This window comes from Rutilus rutilus (genome assembly GCF_951802725.1).
Source record: "Rutilus rutilus genome assembly, chromosome: 8".
NCBI classification, from domain to species: Eukaryota; Metazoa; Chordata; class Actinopteri; order Cypriniformes; family Leuciscidae; genus Rutilus; species Rutilus rutilus.
The window spans coordinates 19,136,275-19,160,405 of NC_140222.1; the positions used below are offsets into that span (position 1 = coordinate 19,136,275).

At 39.5% G+C, this 24,131-nt stretch overlaps 1 protein-coding gene across 1 annotated transcript; it reads left to right on the plus strand.

Moving 5' to 3' along the window:
* Positions 1 to 6,576: 6,576 nt before the first annotated feature.
* On the plus strand, positions 6,577 to 13,504 carry LOC311295611 (uncharacterized protein; the record flags this gene model as incomplete). The annotated part of the gene is made up of 3 exons (XM_084417077.1): positions 6,577 to 6,664; positions 8,368 to 8,691; positions 13,218 to 13,504. The coding sequence occupies exons 1-3, from the start codon at positions 6,619 to 6,621 to the stop codon at positions 13,502 to 13,504; spliced, it is 657 nt and encodes a 218-aa protein (XP_084273203.1). The 5' UTR covers positions 6,577 to 6,618.
* Between the last annotated feature and the right edge of the window lie 10,627 nt (positions 13,505 to 24,131).

The window sequence follows — 24,131 nt, forward strand, 5'->3', positions numbered from 1 at the left end:
CTCACTGCCCGCTCTGTTACACAACCCCTCACAACCGGTCAGGTTATAAACACGGATGCTGTGCCCGCTTCCACGCGCTCACACATCCGCTCTCTTACTTCGCCCCCGACGCCGCCTTTGAGCGTCGTGCTTCACACTGTATGTTCCCCGTCAAAAGCCACCGGGACGCTGTGTGTAAAACGGCCAGTCACCGCTGTGAGCGACCCGCCGTATCCAAGCACCAAGAGCGCGCGCGTCACGCCCGCCCCTCCGTTTCGAGCTCTCGAGCCCGCGATCAGCGGCGATCAGAGCCCGGAGGCTATTCTGCCCCTGGCTGCACACGCGAGAGCGTGGGAAGCTATTCCAGGCGCGTCAGAATGGGTGCTGAGCACAGTAAAACGAGGCTATACTCTGCAGTTCGCTCGCCGCCCTCCGCGCTTTCAAGCGCGTGTCGAGACCAGAGTGAATGGGGAAGTAGCACATCTACTTCGAGCAGAAATAGCCACACTTCTGTGCAAAAGGGCAATAGAACCGGTTTCCCCTTCCATGAGCGAGTCAGGCTTTTACAGCCGTTATTTCCTCGTTCCCAAGAAGGACGGAGCTCTCAGACCAATTCTAGATCTGAGACGTTTGAACAAGGCTCTTATGAAAAGACCGTTCAAAATGCTCACAACCAGACAAATCCTCGCGCAAATTCGCCCGAGGGACTGGTTTATATCTCTCGATCTAAAAGACGCATACTTTCAGATCCAGATAATACCCCGTCACAGGCCATTCTTGATATTCGCCTTCGACGGTCAGGTATATCAGTACACCGTCCTGCTGTTCGGCCTGTCTTTGGCACCCCGCACATTCACGAAGTGCATGGACACGACTCTCGCTCCCCTGAGGGGTCGGGGAATGCGAATTTTGAACTACTTGGACGATTGGCTGATCCTAGCACAGTCAGAGGCCGAACTCATCGCCCACAGAACAGTGCTTTTAAGCCATCTGGACAGCCTGGGGCTTACGGTCAACTGGACCAAGAGCTCGCTCGTGCCCAGTCAATCAACCTCTTTTCTGGGTTTGGATCTGGACACTGTAGCGATGACGGCCCGCCTGTCGACACAGCGCGCGCGCTGCATTCGACGCCTGGCCGCGTCCCTCCGGCCGGGCAGCACCGTACCTCTCAAAACATTTCAGAGGCTACTGGGTTGTATGGCCTCAGCCGCAGCAGTGCTTCGGCTGGGTCTTTTACGAATGCGCCCGCTACAACGCTGGCTGAATGCCCGAGTGCCTCACAGAGCATGGGCTTCCGGCGGTATTCGCATCAGAGTGACTCAGAGCTGCGTTTCAGCTCTGAAGCCCTGGTTAGCGGCCGACTGGTACCAGCGGGGAGTGACAATGGGAGCTATCTCACACCGCAAAATTATCTCGACGGACGCTTCCACCTCAGGCTGGGGCGCTCTGTTCGAGGGCAAACCGGCTTTTGGCCTATGGTCAGACCGGGAAAAATGCCTCCACATAAACTGTTTGGAGATGATAGCGGTCGAGAACGCGCTCAGACGCTTCCTCCCATTCATACGGGATCACCATGTGCTAGTCCGCTCGGACAACAGATCCAGGAATCTGTGCAGGCTGACAGAACGCCTTCTCGTGTGGGCTTACCGCTCGCTGCGCTCGCTGAGAGCCGCGCACGTACCGGGCCACTTGAATGTCGGTCCAGACAGACTGTCCAGGGACAACATTCCCCCGGGAGAATGGTCTCTGCACCCCCAGACAGTCCAGTTTCTCTGGCGCCTATTCGGCAGAGCGGAAATCGACCTCTTTGCGTCGAAAGACAATGCTCAATGCCCGAAGTTTTATTCGAAGAGCGAGGACGCGTTGTCCCAGACATGGCCCAGCCTCCCGCTGTATGCTTTTCCTCCGATCTCCCTGTTGCCACAGGTCATTTCGAGGATCAGAGAAACGCACCACTCAGTGCTGCTTATAGCCCCGCGATGGGAAAACCAAACTTGGTACCCAGAGCTAGTGAGGCTGTCGCACTCACCCCCGTGGCCGATCCCGGTGAGAAAGGATCTCCTCTCCCAAGCCGCTGGATCGATCTGGCATCCCCATCCAGAGCGCTGGTCGCTGCATGCATGGGTGATCAACGGATACCCGTTGACCTGTCAGAAGGGGTCGTGAACACGATCACACAGTCGAGAGCCCCTCCACGAGACGGCTCTACGCGTCTAAATGGTCGGTGTTTTCTAAATGGTGCGCTACTCAAAACCTGGATCCGCGCGCATGCGGGGTCCCGCGGGTGCTCTCCTTCTTACAAGAGCTGTTGGAAAAGGGCAGATCCCCTTCCACGCTCAAAGTATATGTGGCCGCTATTACAGCGTTCGCTGAGACGACGCGCGGCCGGGCAATGGGAAGGAATGAGCTCATTATCCGCTTCCTCAGAGGAGCTAGACGGATGAATCCCCTGCGGCCCCCCTCGGTTCCCTCGTGGGATCTGTCCTTGGTCCTGGCGGCCCTAAAGGCTTTTCCCTTTGAACCGCTTGAATCCGCGGATCTAAAGTATCTGTCGCTTAAAACCGTTTTTCTGATAGCTCTGTCTTCAGTCAAACGAGTGGGTGATTTGCACGCGCTATCTGTTAGCCCTGCATGTCTCGAGTTCGGGCCGAATGACTCGAAAGTCATTCTCAGACCGAGGCACGGTTACATCCCCAAAGCGATTGGAACCCCGTTTAGGGCACAAGTTATTTCCCTCTCGGCTCTGCCAGCATCCGATAGTGGGGACAGTGATAACCTCCTATGCCCTGTCTGGGCGCTGAGAGTTTACATCCGCCGCTTTCAGGCGTTCAGAGCAGCTCTTTGTTTCCTTCGGCGGACGCACCAAAGGTCTTGCCGCCTCGAAGCAGAGCTTGTCCAGGTGGATAGTGGACGCGATAGCAGCAGCTTATGCCTCCAAACACCTGCAGTGCCCTCTGGGCATCAGAGCCCATTCCACTAGAGGCATGGCCTCGTCGTGGGCCTGGTCCAGCGGAATTTCTATCCACGACATTTGTATGGCGGCGGGCTGGGCCTCCCCGTCAACATTCGTGAGGTTTTATAACCTGGAAGTTCCTGCCCTACAGGCAAAAATATTGTCAGTATAAGTGACATGTATGCTCTGCCCAGCTCCCGTGTGCAGACTACGTTCATATGCTGGCGCTATTCTGGTAACTACTCAGGGTGAAGTGTTTGACTCAGACCGGCTGATCCGTTCTGTTTCCTATTTCCCGTTACGCGCTGTTATCGGTGCTGGCCCGCGCTGCTGGCCGCCCGTATTATTCTCTGCCGCGCGGGAATTTTTCTCTTCATGTGAGACCGACTATGTCATTTTCTCCTACCCTTATGAGTGCTTATGTACTGTATGGGCTCGCTCCGCCGGCCCTACTGTTTGTACTAGTTATGTTTATAGACCGGCCGCGCCGCTCTATTTCATATGCTGCATGAAGTGCCTGTACTGCGCTGGCCCGTCTCTCCGACCGGCCACATTTCCCAGCAGAGTGTTTTCCCCGGTTCCCCTGGGATTCATGGGCTGGATGCTCGGCGCACACGGCGTTGACAAAGGGTTCCCGATGCGTAAGCTACTTACGCAATACGAGAGAACCTCTCGTAAGAGAACGTACTCGGTTACTAATGTAACCTCGGTTCTCTCTAGAAGAGGGAACGAGTATTGCGTAACCTGCCGTGTCGCGCCACGAGCTTTTGCGCTTCAGACTGCGAAAACCAGAATTTTAGCCTGTGAGCGCTGAATATATACACGCTGGCCACGCCCATTCTGACGGTTAGAAGGGTGTGGAGGGCGCGAAGCGCCCTCATTGGTTGCCGCGTTCAGAGCGCTCACCGATAGGCTTAAGCAGTTGCAGCCGAGCAGCCAATGAGCACGCTTATACAGCCTGCCTAGGTCTGTCGGCTGCTGCACTGCGTTGACAATGAATACAAAATTAAGGATAATTTTTTGGCTTCAGATCTCGAAGAAAGAAGACTTTCCCGATGCGTAAGCTACTTACGCAATACTCGTTCCCTCTTCTAGAGAGAACCGAGGTTACATTAGTAACCGAGTTCGTTCTCGCCACCTTTCGAGGGTTTATTCGATGTAAATTCGGTATTTCGCGCGTTTCTTATCCTTGTCCCTCTTCTTTGCAATTTGTTCATCAGAACGTCGTCTCTTTGGTCGTGTTTCGGCCATAATTTAAACTTCCCTCTTCATGCTTCTCTCTCCTCCACACGCTCCACACCCACTTCATGTGCACACGCACTAACCCCCAAAACCCCACCCTCAAATACTTCTTGCCAGTGATTGGCTGGAACACTGTGTGTTGTGTTTCATGGTGCGGGTGAGCCCAGTTTGTTTTTGTTGCCATTTGTGGAGCTTGTGGTGTCTACAGCATAGACAGTATAAGAAGTGGACAGAGCCATCTCATTGGAACTCAATTGAGACAAGTGAAGCCCATTTTTAGCGATTTTTTAGGACTTCCGTTCCTGACGCGCAGACTCAAACTGAGCTTGACGACGTAGATGTGACGTGAGCAACCCGTCTGTCTTCTAGTAGCTGTGCCAAGAGAAATCTGAATCATTCCCTTCCGAAACTTGCAGAGACGGAGAGTGTGAGTAGGAGCTGTCCATGAGCTAGGAGCAGGAGCAACTTCTGCTAAGTATTCTGATTAATTATTTTGTCATTTTGCCTTCACGTCTCCCCGATTGCCCGCGAGCTTCTCCTCCTGTCCATACGGTAATCTCTCTACTGTGCGACAGAGAGTCGAGTGGTTATGACGCAATCGTTAGCCTACTTTTACAAAAACTGCTTCTACGGGACCATAACATAAGCTACAAGGTAATGGAGCATTTTATACATTGTCGTGTTTCTTTAGAAATAAATAATGGACAAATGGAGTCTTCAAACGCCTCAGATGTAAAGTTATTCGCTGTCAAAGTGACGCCAAAATGAATGGGAGTCAATGGGATGCTAACAGCAGGTGAAGTTCTGCTACAAGATGGCGGCACGCGGCCGGCTTCAACTTCCGGTCGACTTCCTTCCCACTTGGTCTACAGAGACCGCATTTTTTTACAGTGTGTTCAGGGGACAGGCAGCTAGCAGATAGTGACGAGATGTTTGCTGTATGTGACAAAAAATGTTTTGGCCTAAAAAACACGTGGCATCACTTAGAGCACCTTTAATTGGCATTTTAGTAAAGGTAAACTAATAAAAGGCTACTATAGACACAGCGACATCTAGTGGACACATTTTTCAACATAATAGCGACTGAAAATGTGCTCCACCAATCAGATGAGCAAAACATTAAAAGGGTTTTATGATAACCCGTGAAAAACAAAGGGCATTTTCATTGTTTCAGCAGTAGCCTATAGATGTGTCAGGGCTTAGTCAGATCAGGTCAATAAGATATGTCTCACAGCAGGGCTGAGGATCTGGCATTACCTGGGGAAAAGATTAGCAGAGTTGTAAACAGTGTAGTGAAATTATTGGTTCACACAAACTGTGTTACCCTTTGAATAAACAAAAAATTCAATTGCAAGTGAATGTACACATTTATTGCTGAACACAAGTGAGAGTAGTGAAACAGAGTCAGATGTATGAGACTTCTGGAATAGTCTGCCTTGGCAGCGCAGGGACTGAATGGCCAACCCAGATCCTCCTTGAAGATATGTGGAGCAAAAGGGGATCCAAACCTCAGCAGGATAATGAAGGAACAGGACGATAAGCAGAGCGATCGCGAACACACCAGGAATCCACAGGACACTTAAGAACGGCCAGGGGAACAGACAAACTCACAGGAACAAACCCAACGATCTGAAAAACACTTGACGAAAGACAATGAGTTGGCTATAAATAGCCACAGATGATGAACGGTGTAGCGCTGATAATCAGCTGAGTGATAATCAGCGGCCACACCCACACCCACACAGATACACACACACAGAGCGAGCCAGTGAATTCATGAACCGTGACAAACTGACCTTTAATGTTCTTAGAGTTATTTAAACGCTGCTTTATGGTATTTAATTGCCAAATATTGGATTAATCACTTTGTTGTGACATTCTGCATTATTTTTTCTTCCATCCATCCATCCATCCATCCATCAATTCTCCATACCGCCTATAGGGTCACATTAGGGTCTGTGCAGCATCTTGGGCCATAGGCAGAGGAAACAAGTGGCCAGTCCATAGCAGGACTATTTTTTCTTGTTTATGGTAATTAAGGTATTGAACTAAATATAAAAAATATTTTTAAGAAAACTGAGCATGGCTTGTAACTTAATTTATTGTGGGACACCACTTTTGTGTATTTTTGGTGTGTTGTTATTAGGTTAAAATTTCAAATAATTCAACAATTTTAATATTTTCAAAGCCATTGCATTTAGACATACCAGCATCATCAGTGACAGACTGATGTTGACCTCACAACTGCTGTCACGCTCACCAACGCAGAGGCGACCGCTTTATTTCTTTCTTTTATCCGTTGGGCAGACTGACCGCTTTGAAATAGTGTGACTCATTCTTTCGCAGAAATCGCGTGACCTGTTCGGTTTGCTACGAGTCATCAAATCCTGATTCCTGTATCTCTTTCTGTGTCCCTTCTGGATGCGGCCAGAACCAACATCAGTATGATGAACCTTTCCTACTTTTTTGGGGCTTTATTGCTCGTGGACGGTGAGTCACATTTATTTTCATGAATTCAACACTTTTAATTCGGTGTTTTAATTAATTCAGAAACAGAAAATGCGCATTTGATCTTGTCATCTTCACCTTTCACCATCACCTTTGTTTCTTAAAAAAAAAAAAAACTGTTAGGCTATAGGCCTAACTTTTCTTCAAATAGCCGTTGTGATAAATCATCTAGTGTGAAAGTGACAACGCCATTATTATAAGGGTATTTTTGTTTGTTGTTCGTGTGTGTGTCTTTATTTGGTAGTGAACACAAGAGGGCGGCGACCTGTAATATTCTGCAAAACACTTTATTTTTTGTCAACTTTATTTGTGTGTGTGAATAATAATAATAGCAACAACAACAACAATAAGCTCATGGATATTGGCTACTGTTTTAGCGGAATACAAAATAAAAATCACATGTAGCCTAAATCGGCATACAAGTGCCTCTGTGTCTCTATTCCTGTCGGTCGGTTATGGGTGTGGCTCTGTGCGTGTCATATTGAAGCTAAAGGGATGTAGACGAAATGTCAAAAGGGTCAGTAGGCCTAAATGACGCCCTAGGATGAGAATGCGTTGGAATAGACCAACAACAGGTGCACATTAATAACTTCTTATCATTTATCCAGTCAGATGTCTCTGAAACATATATTAATATGGATTAGCCTACTTAAAAAACGTTTTCGTCATTAATTTGAGATATTTAGTCTACACCAGAAATAGAAAACTTGCATATCTTCATCAAGCTCATTATTATCATTTGCCTCAAAAGTAGATCGAGCGCTGTTGTTTCTGCCTGATCCTGAAACCGGTTGGTTTGAATTATTGTGCTAAGTTTTCCTTTCTAAATATTATGCAATACAAAATCCACCTTTATTTCATATCAAATATTTTGAAAAATATTATATTATATTTAAAAAAAAAAAATCAACAAATGGTAAAATTTTGAATTCATAACAATACAATTTGTAACAAATATATAACAAATAGATTGTGATGGAAACAAATATGAGATGGGAGATAAAATTAGCCTTAATGTTATGCATTATTTTTTTCACTTGCAAAACATTTGCAGATCTATTTTTGAGCAATTCCTGAAATTTTACTTTTACCTCAAACCTGTTTTTTATTGCCATATATATTTTTTGTGACTCACAACTTCTTCTGTCATCTGAGGATGCTGCTGCTCATGTATGACTGTGATTAAACTCTGTTCTTCGTTTCTAAGTTAAACTGATGATGTTTGAACTCAGCCCAATTTACAACACTCTCGGGTCTCCCCTATCTGTGAAGAACTTTTTTTATGGATATATATTATCTGAATAATGCTACTCCAGTATAAGAAACATTTAATATTTTAACAATAACAAGTTCATTGCATTTTTTTGAATCCAGTGCATCCAGGCTGTACTTTTAATTTGATTTACTTATTTATTTAGTGTGTTTTGTTTGAGTGTTTCATGTGATCTTCCACATTCAGCCACATACTTTTTACAATTTGTGTTTTATGTTGAAATCACAAGTCACGTCATGTTTCATTTTCAGGAGACACAATGATGTAAGTGTGAAATGGATGTAGGCTACATTTAAAACAGTATCCTCACATAAGGATATCCTCACATTCACTAACATTTGCTGCACTGCAGAAAAATGCCAGGATTGATCAAGAATTAACAGCATCTTTTATTTATCTTTTCCCCCACCAGGTGTTTTTGGTGTTAAGAAAGTTGATGTGACAGTGTCAGTGATGGAGGGAGATTCTGTCACTCTAAAACCTCAAACTGAAATACCAGAAGATGATACAGCTGAGTGGTGGTTTGGTGGTGAATTCATAGCTAAGATGAATAAAGCAGATGGACGCTTCTCTACATCTGAGGGTGATGATGAGAGATTCAAAGGCCGTCTGAATCTGGACAAGCAGACTGGATCTCTGACCATCACAAACACCAGAACTAACCATGCTGGACTCTATAAACTACAGATCAAGAGCACAACTGAGACATCCAAAATATTCAGTGTTACTGTCCATGGTGAGTAACTCAAGTCTTACAATCTGATAACTGGGTTCAAATCTAGAATCATTTTCCGAGAACAGTTTAGAAGATGTGGAATAATCAGAGGCTTACTCTTCAAAACAGCAGCAATGAGTGTAAGTTAAGAGAATAATGTGTAAAAAGTGAAATATTCGGTTCTGATTCGGTTCGGGAGTATAGATAAAAGCCCGCCCGCACTTACAATTGATTGGTTGGGTCCTTACATGCGCTTCGTGAGGCAAACTAGCACACACACGCAAGGTCTCTCGCTCCCTCTCTCTACACGTTCTTCCCCCGGTAGACGTAGAATCCACAGCTAGATCAATGAGAAGTCCTGTTACAACGACCATCATTTGAAGTGTCACACAGTTCTGAAATTATCGTACATTATAGGATTTTTTCCATTATTGATCGTACATCGTACAGAGGTCAAAATTATCGTACAAATACGATAATTATCCTACATCTGGCAACACTGAGTCAAAAGCTCTTTTTGATCGAACACAGTTTCTCAGGTGATGCCAAGCAAACATTTTCTGAAAGAACGCAAAAGCATTGAAAAATATTTTCAAAACGTTGAATCTGGATCAGAATGACTTCCGAGAAACTTTGCGCCCGCTCACAAAGAATTTTTGACTGGTTCATCTCTTATTGTGCCAATGTAGTTTACAAAAAGTAAAACAATCACGTTAAATTATATGTAATATTTTTGTTTGATATTTACAGCTGTTTGGGGATTATTTTATGGTGCCAAAATGTCTTGATCCTAAGAGCATCTTTAGCTTCAGGCACCATCTGTACAAAGAGTCAAATGATCAATGATGCTCATGTTACATTATTTATTTGAAATATAGTGCAGAATCTGAATCATAAAACACATTTTTGCAGTGTCACAATCAGGTGCCAATCCTTGGAATGAATACATTTAGCCTGAATGTTTAATCTATTACTGTGCAAATGTCCCCAGTGACTGTGTCTCAATATAATTCTGAGCCGTGAAGCGCCCCCTGGAGGAAGATAAACTTTAAAGCGGAATTTTTTTAAGTCAAATTTATCATTTTATAATGAAATATTATTATAATAAATGTTATGTGTATTATACATGTGGGCAAATATATTCGGACAATAATATCCTATAAATTATTTCAAAACTTATATATAAATGCATGAATAAATTATTTAAAATAAATTCAGTTGATTACAGTTGCATTAATATAGTAAGATTTTCAGTGTGATCTCAGACTTCTAGACCTTATACACGGGTTTCTTGTATACAAACAATACCGGATGCGCGCGCATCCAAGAAGCAGAAAACCGCTAGCTGTTATGCCGAGTTCTGTAAAAGAACATTGTAATTAACGTAGATTTCGCATTGTTTGTAATTTCTTGCTGACTCAATAATAAACTGCAATTTCAGAGTTGGATCTGTTTGTTTGTGTTTATATTATATTAATATAACATTATGTAAAACATCCAACTGTTTACGAATTAAAATCCGGACATACTGTGATGCATGAATTATCATGTTAACGTTAGACTATAGCAATGTAGTAATGTAATAGCCAATGTTAGGAGTGCAGCATCTAGTTAGCCCTGTTTACATTACGACCTGCAACATTCAGGGATGTGATTTTTCCGGATTAATCCGGAATTCCGGATTTTCCGACCTGAAAATGTGACCTACGTGAATCATGCAGATCTGTAAAAAAAAAAAAAAAGGAGGGGGAGGGGGGTGGAGCATCTCACAGCCGTCACTATGGTAACCCGGGACGGAACCACAATCGCCGCGAATCGCCGTCCCCGCGCAACAGGGCCACACCTTTTACTGTCTATGGCCACACCAGGCGGCACGTCAACATGGTTACAGATGGCAAAGAGATGCAATCTTTCCCCGCCCAGCCAGTGCTTGAAGTGCGTCAGAAAGAGAGCGCGCGCGCGATCAGTTGTTGGTAATTTGTTGTGTAGCGTGCGCGATGCCGCATCCAATGTAGACAGCATTGCTTTTTTTTGAGGGCGCTTAACACAGCTCGTAGAAACGGGCCTGGCAGCTCGCGCCAGTTCTAGACATGGTGAAAGTTTCCTGATTGTGACGGATGGCCGAATTTACATGACACATTATAAATGAGCATTATAGTCTGCGATAGATACAGTGCCAAAAAGAAGAGAAGAGGATAAAAGGGGATAAAGACAGAGGTAAAGTAATGTAGTGAATGAACAGTTTATCTAATTGCATAGGAGTAAGATACTATAATTTCATGGCAGTTATTTTTACCTTAAACTTAATGTTAACAGTTGTTCTGAGTTCTCCAGAGGCCCCAGACTGTGTGATTTTGTAACAATCATGTCAGTTTTAAGACGTGATTTATTATCACTTTTTTATAAATGTTTTACTCTACAGTTGTGCAGTTTTGGGGGGATACAGTACAGGCCAAAAGTTTGGAAACATTACTATTTTTAATGTTTTTGAAAGAAGTTTCTTCTGCTCATCAAGCCTGCATTTATTTGACCAAAAATACAGAAACATTTTTAATATTGTGATATATTATTACAATTTAAAATAATTGGTTTTCAATTTATTATACTTTAAATTATCATTTATTTCTGTGATGAAAAGCTGAATTTTCAGGATCATTCCTCCAGTCTTCAGTGTCACATGTGACATCCAGTCAATCACATGATCCTTTAGAAATCATTCTAATGTTCTGATTTATTATGAGTGTTGGAAACAGTTCTGCTGCCTAATATATTTGATGAATAAAGGTTAAAAAGAACTGCATTTATTCAAAATAAAAAAATATATATTTTCTTATTCTTTCTTATATCTATATCTTATTTACTATCACTTTTTTATCAATGTAACACATCCTTGCTGAATACAAGTATTGATTTATTTCAAAAAAAGAAAGAAAAAAATTACTGACCCCAAATAACTGACCAGTAGTGTATATTGTTGAAAGATTTCTATTTTGAAAACATTTTCTTCTTCTTCTTTTTTTTCTTTTCTTTTTTAATTTAATTTTTTTTACTTTTTATTCATCAAAGTATCCTAAAAGTATCACAGGTTATTAAAAAATATTAAGCAGCAGAACTGTTTCTAACTTTGATAATGAATCATCATATTAGAATGATTTCTAAAGGACTGGAGTAATGATGCTGAAAATTCAGCTTTGCATCACAGAAAAATAAATGATAATTTAAAGTATAGGCTAATAAATGGAAAACCAATTATTTTTAAATTGTAATAATATATCACAATATTGCATTTTTTTGTTATGTTGTTATGTGTCATACTCATGACATAAGTTGGATGTTGCACATTAAGCAGTTTAAGTTTGGTTTAAAAATGTTTTAAAAATATATACTTTATTTTTTAAATTCAAATAAGTTGTTGTCATGTGTCATAAAAAGTTGGATGTTGCACTTTTAGCAGTATAGGTTTGGTAAAAAGATATTATGTTTTAAAATTCAAAAAAGTTATTTTCATTGTTGTTATAATTATTATTACTACTATTATTATACTATACTATTACTATAGTATAGTAATTACTATTACTATATTACTATTCTATTATTATAGAATGGTGTTGATGGCGCAGTGGATTAGACACTTGGCTTTGATTTCCACTGCGACACATCCACCAAATAAGTTGTCATTTGTCATACTGTACAAAAAAAGTTGTTCAAATAAGTTGTTATGGGTCCTGCTTTACTATCCATATAGATCCGTCACCAGTTTGATTGGCGTCGGCGGGGGGTCGGAGTCGGAGTCGGGGTTGCGGGGGGGGGGTGGGGGGGCTGGGGTGCGGGTCGTCTCAGTATATTTTCCTGCTTTTTTGTCCTTAGCCAATCACATGCCTGAACATTTCATGACACATATAACGTTGCTTTACTGTAAATCAAAGATTTGACGATGGATTATGTGGGAACCCTTAGTACCTCCGACCGTGGCGATTAGCCTAACTTATATTAAAAAAACTTACTCTCAGCAATAGTGAGATCTTGCCGGATCTATGCAATACATGACGATCTTTTGATTGTGGATGAAATGGCCAGCAATTGTATGGCCTGATATAATTATCTTATTCAGACACCATACAAATCCCTTGATGCATAGGCTACTATATGGTCATGTGCAGCTCGTCAAATACTTTGATGCTGCACCGGATTTTTGCGTGTTGAGGATGTGCTCCCTAGTCAAAGGCAAGGCATTAAAGCCAAGCCTTGTGATTTTAAGGCATTTTTTTTGGCAAAACCATGCTTCCCCATAGGAATGTTGAACATCAGGCATCCAGCACTGGCTACACTCCTTGGCATTTTGACTTAGCAACAACACCACCACTATGCTACTAGCCGAACCCTTTACTCTGGTACGAAGAGCGCGGGTCTTTTGCCTCTTGGTTGCGTGCGCAAGCAGTGATGACGTCACCGAGAAATCCATGTATTGTATACTACTTACAGCATTATAAGAATAATCTCTGTTTTACACTGTTCCTGTTTGTTCTGTATGTTTGTTACTATGACAGGTAATGTGGTGTCAGTATCAGTGTTGGAGGGGAATAATATTACTCTACACACTGGTGTTACTGATATACAGGGAGATGATCTGATAGTGTGGAAGTTTGAAGATCAAGTCATCCCCATTCCACGCTTAAACGGCCCTGATGTCAAGGAATGGAGAAACATTTATCGGAATGGTGAAACTGGAGACCTCACCATCAGTAACATCCGAATCGATCAGTCTGGAAATTATGAAGTCACCACCAGAAGTATGATATTACACAAAAAATTCTATATTACTGTTGGTAAGTAACTCAAACTTTCCATAAATTTGTAAAATTCTGTTTGATTCTATTATCATATTTAGACTGGGATCACCAGTGAATAATTTAGATGCTCAAATTAACACTGAAGTTTAGGCCTGCACTAAATAGCCTAAACATTATTTTAATGTTAAATATTTGCAAAACAAAGAATGTGTTTTACTTTTGATATGCTATGGTAAGGAGTAAAGTACAGGCAGCAGAGAATAATGTTAGGGAGCGCGGGGCACAACCTAACGTGGGGTTAAACTTACTACCGGCACATCCGGGAACTTAACTGTCGATTTCGTCACCGCCCCTTTTTAGGGGAAAATAAACTAGACTTCCATACAAAATAGCGTCACAAAACCACGTCCGCACACAGCCGGCAGTCGTAAATAACTTAAGAAATCACTAAGATTAAAGGAGAACTCCGGTCAATTTTAACATTGAGCTCATTTTTTTTTTGTAAATTTGGAGTGCTGTCAATACAGAGAACAACGACAAAAATTGGTGTTGCCTACACCGTGTTATCCTCTTTTTAAAATTTGCACCCTGTTGACTTCAATGGGGCATATTTTACACCTGCTTTTACCCTCTTAACATCCTTGATGTGTCCTTACAAGTGCACAGCTAATGTGAGCGATTCCTTTAGAGTTACCACGGGTGAAACTGACTGCAGTAGATGTGAAAGATATGAATAAAAATGAAGTTAATTCGGCCAGCGCTCATACCTGTATTTACATCCTGTTTTCGGTTGAAGTCCAAAGTAGTCGATTGTCGAGTTCACGTGCATATGTTTAGTTACATATGATCACGCGCGTGAACTCGACAATCGACTACTTTGGACTTGCAGAATGCAAATACATTACCAACAAATCAGCCAAAAACTGTGTGTATTTGTGTGTAGAATTGTGTGTATTACGACAGACCAGGACCCGGTCATATGAGGTACACCAATAAACTCCCTTTAAGACAAGTCAGGCATGCAAGTGCAGCTCCTATCTCTTTGAAAGGGGAAACATCAAATTCTCCAAAACTGTGCGCAAAGGTTACGATTAAATTTCATATATTTCAAATCTGTTATAATATAAATATTTTTTTTTTCTAAGCTGTATTTTTTTCAGACAGTACAAAGCTAATGTGTAGTCCTAAGTGCAGGTGACAGCGAACACTGACTGTTTCTATAGAAACTGGAGCTTATAACAGCAGCAGCAGTGATGCAATGATTGGCTATTTTATTTAGAAGGCGGGAGGTATTCCGCCATATTGTGAGTTGCACTTTCTCCCATTCATAGTAATATGAGTGTATCTTCTTTCTTTGGCTCCGATCAGAGAGGTGCCCGAATTTCAATCGATTTTTGATGTAGAAATGTAGAATATCTCATGTTTCCGTGTGTGCTCTACCGTTTCTATGGGCACTGGGGGGATCGGTATCTATAGCCATGCCATGGTAAAGAGTGCGGGAAAGTTACTTTTATATTTTACTTTTCTTTGACATTCGTAAAACCTTAGAGACCCCTCCTCCATTCGTTCACAGAGGTCCACATAATGAAGAACAGATGTTGCCAGTACCTTCCTACAGAACAAAGAAATCCTTCTCTGTTATACTGTATACTGCATGCTGAGACTGTCATACAAGAATTTCTAACATACACATTTAGTACTTTTTAATTATACAGATTCAGTTATCCCAATAAGTCTATTAAACTCGACCATTTGACCTAAAGACCTAATCCAACTGTAAAAAAACTATTAATATTGAAATATTATTCCTGTTAAATGACCAAGACTGGCAAGTTTGTGACTGTGAGATCCACATACACGGTTCGGATGTACAGTATGACTCTAAGGGACATTGGAATCGAATGAATTAACTAAGATAATCCAACATTGAGATAAATTATAGAAATGAAACATAATATATTTGCTTTTCACCTTAAATTCGATGTCTTTATAAATTGGATTCAGATAGTAATTTAATTGGAATTAACTTAATTTAAAGCAATTTAGAGTTCTCAATTAAGCACAGAAAAGACAGAAAGACAGGAAACCTTCAACCACTCTATTGGACACCATTGTTGTGCCAGTGGGTGGCACTTACAGTATAAAAATAGTTTTTTTTATCATTTCATTACTTCCAGCGGAGTGTGGTGCAGTAGCTAAATCTCAGTTTTAGTATTTGCAGGTTTATTGGTTTAAACTTCATTAATAGAGTCATGAACTCTGGGATACATGACCCCAGTTTTCTCTAAATAAAGTATCTTTGTAATATGAGTAAAAGTGTCTGCCGAAAGAATACCTTTTTTTTTTTTGTTAAAAGAGCAGTAAAAGAGGTCTAATTATTATATATCTCATTATAAAATTCTTGAAATATCTGGCATAAAATGTTATTATTTGTTTTTCAAAATCAAGATGTTATTTTCAAATAGTATTGATATTTTATTTGTCTGCCAAATCAAAGTCAGTGGATTCAATCTAAATGGTATAAATCACATCTACAGAAGCGTTCTGAAGGGAGAACAATCATGGCCGCCATGTTGTGGGGTTGTTCCAAACTGAAGCGCTTATAAATGGTTGCTTTGAAGGGCCTGAAACAAACATTATAGTGTTCACCTGATGGAAGCTTTGCTCTCTAGATTCTTTGCCCTGCATCAGATGCTCTCTGTTTGAACCAATCCCCAATCTTCTGGACAAGGTTTGAGAAGAGTAACATACAGCAAATCAAACCATCTGCACCTTCAAATGCACTTTGCTTCTGTAAACCCTTGATCTGTGGCGTAATAAAGGCTTTTTTTTTTTTTTTTTTACAATCCTTAAAAAAGATTTTGCTGTTGTTAAAACACTGCACATTAATTTGAGCTTTTATTATAATAAAGAAAGAGAAAGAAAAAAATCGTAACAAAGAAGCATACAGTGACGTTTAATTTATTTAACAATTCAATTTGCTTTTCTTTACTGGTGCAATGTTCTATACTGACCTATCCATTTTATTAATTCAGCCAATATATATATATATCAAATATGTATTGATTATAAAATATAATTTAAAAAACAATGTTTTTAATAAGAACCATTTGAAATTTCTTAATACATTTTTACAATAATGCAATATGTATTAAGGCCAGCAATGAATCAAAAGGTCAATCAGGCAGTCAATCAATATATAATGTCTTCATTAATGTCAGAATAGCAAAACCAGCTTCAAAATTAATGTATCTCTTTAACTCTTACAGAGATCCCAGAGGGTTTTGCTTTTTCGTCGATCGGGACCGGGATTGGAATCGGGATTGGGATCCTGATCGGGACCGGGATCCTGATCGGGATCGTGATTGTGACTGTCGGGGTCAAGATTAAAGGTTGTTTAAAGTAGCCTAACCCTGCAGGAACAGTAAGTAACATGAGTTTAAAAGGAGTGCAATTCAAGCATGAAAGTTTATTTTAAAGCTACACTAATGGTTTCATGTAGTGTGACTATTTTAATAGTACTTTTTTATTCTCAATGTAAAAATACTCCAGACTGATGGGAAAGTAATAGATACCACTGAAATACCTTTGGCTGAGGAAGATCCAGCTATTTTATTCCCATCTCTGATATCTAAGCTCAATATCAGTGTTTGGTTGTTAGTGTGTAATGTGAATTTATTCAGACATCAAACACCATTCCAAAGAAAGACCATTAGTTATACATAAGTATATGATTTGTGGCCATTTTTATTCATTTCGGTAGCATTTCTGACCCTGCACAAGGCCATTTTACACCACCGCCAGATCACTTGCTTGTTGTCAAGCTTAAGGGATGGTCTAAGTTATGGTTGGCTCTATGTGTCACGATCCACACTCGAAGGAACGGGAAAAGGGAAGATCCAAGTGCAATAATTATTTATTTGGGAATTCCGTAAGCATAAATCCAGTCCAGGCAATTAGTCATCATCATAAATCCATCCAAAAAACAAGAACACAAACCGGAAACACAGGGAACAGAAGTGGCATGATAATAGACAAGGAATCTGTAACAAACACTAGACAGGCAGGGCATATATAACAAAGAACTAACAATGAATAACAGGGAACAGCTGGTTACAATGATGATGGGGAACAGCTGAGTGCAATGAACAGTGATTGGTACAGACAAGGATTGTGGGGAATGCAGTTCATAATGTGGATGACACCGTGGGGAAGAGGACCTCTAGTGGACACCCAGGGAACACAAACCAGACACTGTGACACTGTAGATATTTTAATTTATTGTTTAATTTGACAACAGTGACAAACAACTCCGATGCTTATGGGTAAAAACGATCATTACCTGGCTGTCCCCAGTGAATGCAGATCAGCGGTACCTGAATGCTGCTCCGCTCCGTTTGCCTGGTGCTTGTGACACACTAAACATACCAGATTTAACCATCTATAGGCACATTTATACTTCAAATAAAGTGTGAAGTTGTCTATTTATAGTGCACTTCAAAAGAAAGCAAGACACATGCTGAGTGTCATGACAATGACTTTAACATGGCCTCTGTGAATGTGATTCATGTTCATGTAGAACAGTCAAATACATTCCATCAGAACTAACAAAATAAAAAATCATATTAAGATGTATAAGAGAAAAATGTATTTATTTTAAAATAAATTTATTTCATAAAATAATATGAATCCTTTATTTCAAAGGGAAATTTGAATTTCTACTTTATTGTTGTATACAATATTGTATAAAATTGCCTCTATATGGCACATAAAACAAAACAAAAAACTGTTATTGGTCACTTTTCATGTCAGTCAGGTGGTTCTTCTTGTTGGGTTCTTGTCTGCCTGTGATAATAAAATAAAATATGTGTTTGCTTCCACCACGACGAAAAAACTGCTGGACAAAACTGTAAGATGTGTGAGATATGGATTCATTCCTCTATAGTTCATTCGGACAACATTACATTATTAACCCAATCTCAAAAACAGCATGAATACAAATAGAAAGACAGAGTAAACTTGTCTTGATCTCTAATATACATGTTTGTTTTTTCAGTCTTCACTGTCCTCTGTGACACGCTAGCCTTCATTCAGATATTAACCTTATAGTATTATTTTCTAATTCTTATGGTTATGTTACATTTTAGAGTCATTCCTGTCAAATAAGAGGGTACATTTAGTCAAATAAATTAAAGTAAATTAAGTTTACAAAAACTTTGTAATTGTTACAGCAGGAACCTGGCTATGTCGGTTGCTGATAACACTCAGTATTTAATGTTTATGTTACTAAGGCTTTATAAATGTATTAAACACCATTAATCCAGTAATTTAAAGAACAATGCTGCATCAATGTTATATGCAGATTTAAGTTTCTTTTTCTCATTTGAACTTTTTTTCTCTCACAGATACACATGATCCTGTGCAACAGGAGACAAGTGATCCTGCTGGTGAATGGAAGACAAATTGAATAAGGAATCTGACACCAGAAATACACATTAACTGTGTTTGAAGTCGACCCATTTGTGCTTTTGAGATGGAAAACTAATAAGTGAAGACTTTTGTTTGATGTGACATAAACAGAAACATGCCTGTGTTCAATGTAAAGTTGATGACGTAAGACTGGAAAAACTGGAAGAACTGGAAGAGAGAGCAAATTAACATTTTAATTTCTCTCTTGTGCACCATTAGAGACACAAGTTCCACCTAAGCAATCCTAATCTATATATTTTTCCCTTGAACCCTCATTCCCCGTTTACTCCTTCTCTCATGCTGAGATCACTGGAAATTCACCCAAGAATCTATATAGTTACATTTTTTTTCTTTTCTTTGTTTTTAAGTCATTAAGAACAAGTTATTATTTACAATGGCAGCCTGACAAAGTGGAATAACCACTTAGGGAAAAGGAAATGGGGCTAAAATAAATGCAGTACATTATAAATACATACAGGTTAGCAATTACCTAAAATACTATTTAAAACACAACACAGTCGACAACACAAAATGATTATGTAGAGAAACAACTGCATGTGTCCGTGAACAAGGATGATATAATAGTTTTAAAAGATGAAATTGAAATTAGTGTATCCAGTTCGAGAATATTTTGCAAAGCGTTCCAGTCGCGAGCGGCAGCAGATTAAGAAGAAGCAAGAGTTGGTTTTGGGAATACATAATTGAAGACGAAGCAAGGACCGGGTGTTGTATATGACAGGCTTTGGCTGCAGCAGGTGACCCAAGTAAGGAGGTGAGCGGCCGAGAAGGGTCTTGTAAATGAAGGTGAACCAATGAATTTTGCGACGATTGTGAAGGGAGGGCCAGTTGACAGATGAATATAAAGTGCAGTGGTGTGTATTGAAAGGAGCATTTGTGGCAAACCTGATAGCAGAATGGTAAAGAATGTCAAGATTTGATTGCAAGCAACCCATATAGTGTCTCCATAGTCTAACATGGGTAGAATGGTCATTTGAATAAGAGCAAGTTTGGCAGAAGTGGTGAAGTAAGAGTGGTTGCTGTAAAGGAAATCAAGCTTGGCCTTGACCTTAGATTGCAGCTTTGATATGTGGATGGAGAAAGAAAGTGAAGTGTCCAACCAGATGCCCAAGTATTTATATGCAGTATATATGCAATAATATAACTCGGGTTAGCCTGTGATGCGAAGTGTACACATCTTCTCTCTTTATTCTAGAGCATTTGATGTTTGTATCTATTATCTTTGAACTGATTATGCAACTGGCTTGATACATTTACCTGACATAATAAAGTGTAAACATTTGATTTTGTTCTAATCGACTCTAATTGACATTATTTTCAGTAAAGAATTAAAAAGAATAGTCGAACATTCGCACACACTTGATGATGTAGAGATATCATTAAAACCTTTTTTATTTATGGAGTCAGATGAAATAACGAGTTAATACATATGAGAAATGTATTTCATTTAATCAAATTACTTTGCCATGTGGAAAGACGGTAACGTGCAGAGGCCTTCACCCGCTGATCGGATGCCTCCTTTGGGCCGATCCAGCCGGGCATTACAGTTGGTGACAACCCTCCGTGATCCCTCCGAGCAACACAGGCAAGCAACCTGTTTCCAGCAAATTATTGGGATTTTAAAACCAACGAGAGGTTTGATCATCTTCTCTTCCTTCCACCGTTGTGGTAAGTCAATTATTTTACCTTTTCAGAAGTGTTCGCACTGTCAGAGAGTTTATTCACACATAACATACGTATACACATAAAACATGATATCAGAGTTTTAAAATCAAACATTTAAAAAGACAACAATACATCATGGTTGTTTAAACCAATGAGCATTAAGCTGTGTCGTCAGCAAGTCGTTTCCCATCATGCTTTTGATCAGCGCAGTCGGTGGAGAGCAACTGCGTGACTGCAGAATCCGACACGCGCCTTGCGCTTGCGATTTTTTTTTTGACATACGTCAGCATGACATCAGAGCGAGGCTGGCCGCACTGGACACATTTCTAACCGGCATGCATCTCGCGCTGATCACCGGTGATCGGTTCCGCGCAGATTTTGCTCATCTCAAACCATAGATATATACACTGGATGTCGGCTTTTATACAGAAGTTCATTGGAACGAATGCGTCAACAGAGCCGCCATCTTGGAACAGGGGAGCCCCTCCTCTTTAATGCACTAGCGTCAATGTAGGCAAAGGTCTAACTGAAATAAAATCACCATAAATCGTCATGAATGCGATTTTCTAGTTTTTTTGGTTTGTTCCAACGGTCAGATATGTATTTATCATTGAGTCCAGAGAAAATGTAAGGTTTTGATATTAAGATAATCTACTTCTTTTTCAATATATATATATATATATATATATATATATATATATATATATATATATATATATATATTCTTTATTATTTATTATTTATTTCAAAGATAGCCCCTTGAGATGTACCATCTCATTTTCGAGGGGGTCCTTATAATAATGACGAACATTACAAGATAATAAAAAGTAAATATTGAAGATAATTCCAAACACATAAACACAGAGACACACACACACTCGCACACACACACACTCCAACAATGCTCCCCGAAACTAGCCCCCATCCCCCCATCACCACTTACACAAACTATGCACAGACAGAGTATGATAAAAAAAAAAAATAATAAAAAAAAAAAAATAATAATAATATAAAAAATAAATCCCTCTGCAAAAAATAGAGGTAGACATTTATACACATAAGCATACTATACACCCCCTTATAAATACATCTTGCATGCACAATTAAAGTAAACAATACATATTTGTACACAAATACACATATATATACAGTACACAGGACAGTGAGTAGTGTGAGTCCTAGAACAGTTCAGAAACAAGAGCAGGATGTTTGAAAATGCCTAAATAAAAATGATCTGAAGATATGAAAAGAAGTCTGTCCAGTCTGATGGAGCTTTGAATTTGAATGCACGATGACCAATTTCTTTACTGATTCTAGGTGTAACTAGAAACAGTTGGTCCATGTGCCTTAGACTGTATTGAGAGCTGAAAGGGATTAAAAGGTCTTTCAGATATGAAGGGAGATTAAAATGAATACATTTGAAAATAAGTGTTAACCAGTGGAGTTGCCTTCTGGACTTCGGGGCAGGCCAGTTCAAGGACTCGTACATTAGACAGTGATGGGTTCTATAAGGACACCTAAGCACAAATCTACAAAGACTATTATATAATACATTAAGAGGACGGAGATTAGTTTCGAAGGTGTTACCATAGATCACATCAGCATAGTCCAGTATTGGGAATATCAATTGTGTTATAGCCTAATTCTTTTCCGGACATCTTGTGAGAAACAGTCAGCAGAACGATAAAGTGATTTCAGACAACCAAATATTTTCTTAGTGATCGAGTTTTAAAGGATAGCTGGGAATCAAGACAGAGGTCTAGATATTTAAGTTCTTCAATTTTCTCTATTGTTGTTCCATCAAGAAGGCTAATAGACCAGTTACTGAATAGCAAAGCATCAGGTCGATTGCAAAACAACATGTTATATGATTTTCTCTTATTCAAAAGAAGCTTGTTTGAAGAAAACCATCCTTGAACCAAATATTCCAGAGTATGAAATGACGAGCTGAGAGATCGTTCTTATTATTCTGTTTATTCTTTCCTCTTTCTTGTGTCAGCAATTCTCAGTGTGTAATTCGAGTGTGGTTTTTTCCTCATTCACGCGGAAAATATAAAAGTATATTTTCTTTCTTTGTGATTTCTTTGTGTTACCCGACTGTGTTTGTAACAAGCCAATTAAGATACTATTTTACATGGCATATTTATGCTTTATTTCTTAGTTTTCTATGTGATTTCGTTTAGTATTGTCTGCAAGTATGTCAAGAATTTAAGGTTAATTTACGTTTTCTGTGTTTATTTATACCAGTTCTGATGGCAAAATGGAAATGTAGCAAACAAGGAACATGTAAAGACATGTTTAAAGACTCTGTCACCATATAAATGCCCGTTAAAACCCAGGAACGACTTGAGCCTTTATTAAAACTCGAGGGGAGTAAAGGTAAACTGAGAAGTCAACGAAATTCTAATGCATATCTATGCTAATTATAATACATAGGCCTATATTTAAACATGGATAAAAAATATTGATCATTGATTAATTTTATATAAATTCTTCTTCGCAGATCCTGTGATAAAGCAGTCTTCAAACACTACAGTGTCTGAATCACACTCAGTTGCAGAAAATGAGTCGTACTGAAAGAAGTGATCGTCCACTTGAAGATGTGACATTCAAACTCTTCTGTTTCTTTGGTTCAGCCATTTGTATGCCTAAGTTTGTAAATAATACATTATTCACTTCTGCATGTTGTTTTTCCATATTTTTTATTTTTTATTTTTTTAGAAAATTGCATCGTGATGCTTATTTATTTAGTGATGTAATATTCATAGGGTACATTTCAGTAATACAGGTATAACTGAAATGTGTCTCAAAGAATTGTATAAATATAGCTCTGCCATAGCATTTCACTGATCTTTAGAATGTATTATGTTCAAGAGATTATGCTGCTGTACTTTTTTTTTTTTTTTTACTAATGTATTTATTTTTGCAATGTACACAATAAAGTATATTAAAGTTTTCTTGATTTCAGAGTGTGTATGCCTTAACATTTATATTTAATTATTTTTGCACTTTTAACATACAATTTTGAATACTGAATAAAACAGCTTTATAATAAACTATTAGTGTAATGCTAATATATTTCTAATGAGCTGAAATGCTATTGAAATGTTCTTGAAGTACATTAAAATGAAGCTTCAGATATATTCTAACTGTAGTTTAAGAAATATGAAAGAATATTTTAAATGAACTGTACAGAAATACACTTAAATGTACTTGAAGTGGTTAAATTTTTAGCACAATTTAATATAAAATTTAATACGCACTTTATACTGTAAGTTAAATAATAAGTAGGCTATATCCAAAAACGCACAATTTAAATATATTTCCTTTTCACCTAGGGTCATGACGGACTGAGTTGACCTCCAAACTAAGCAGAGACGACCAATCAGAACACCGAAAAACATTTTATAAGCACGGTTTATTATTATTATTATTTTTTTTATTACCATTTTTAAATAGTATGGCGTAACCATGGGCGGAACGCTTTCGCAGAAAACACGTGACTGGCTACGAGCCCGT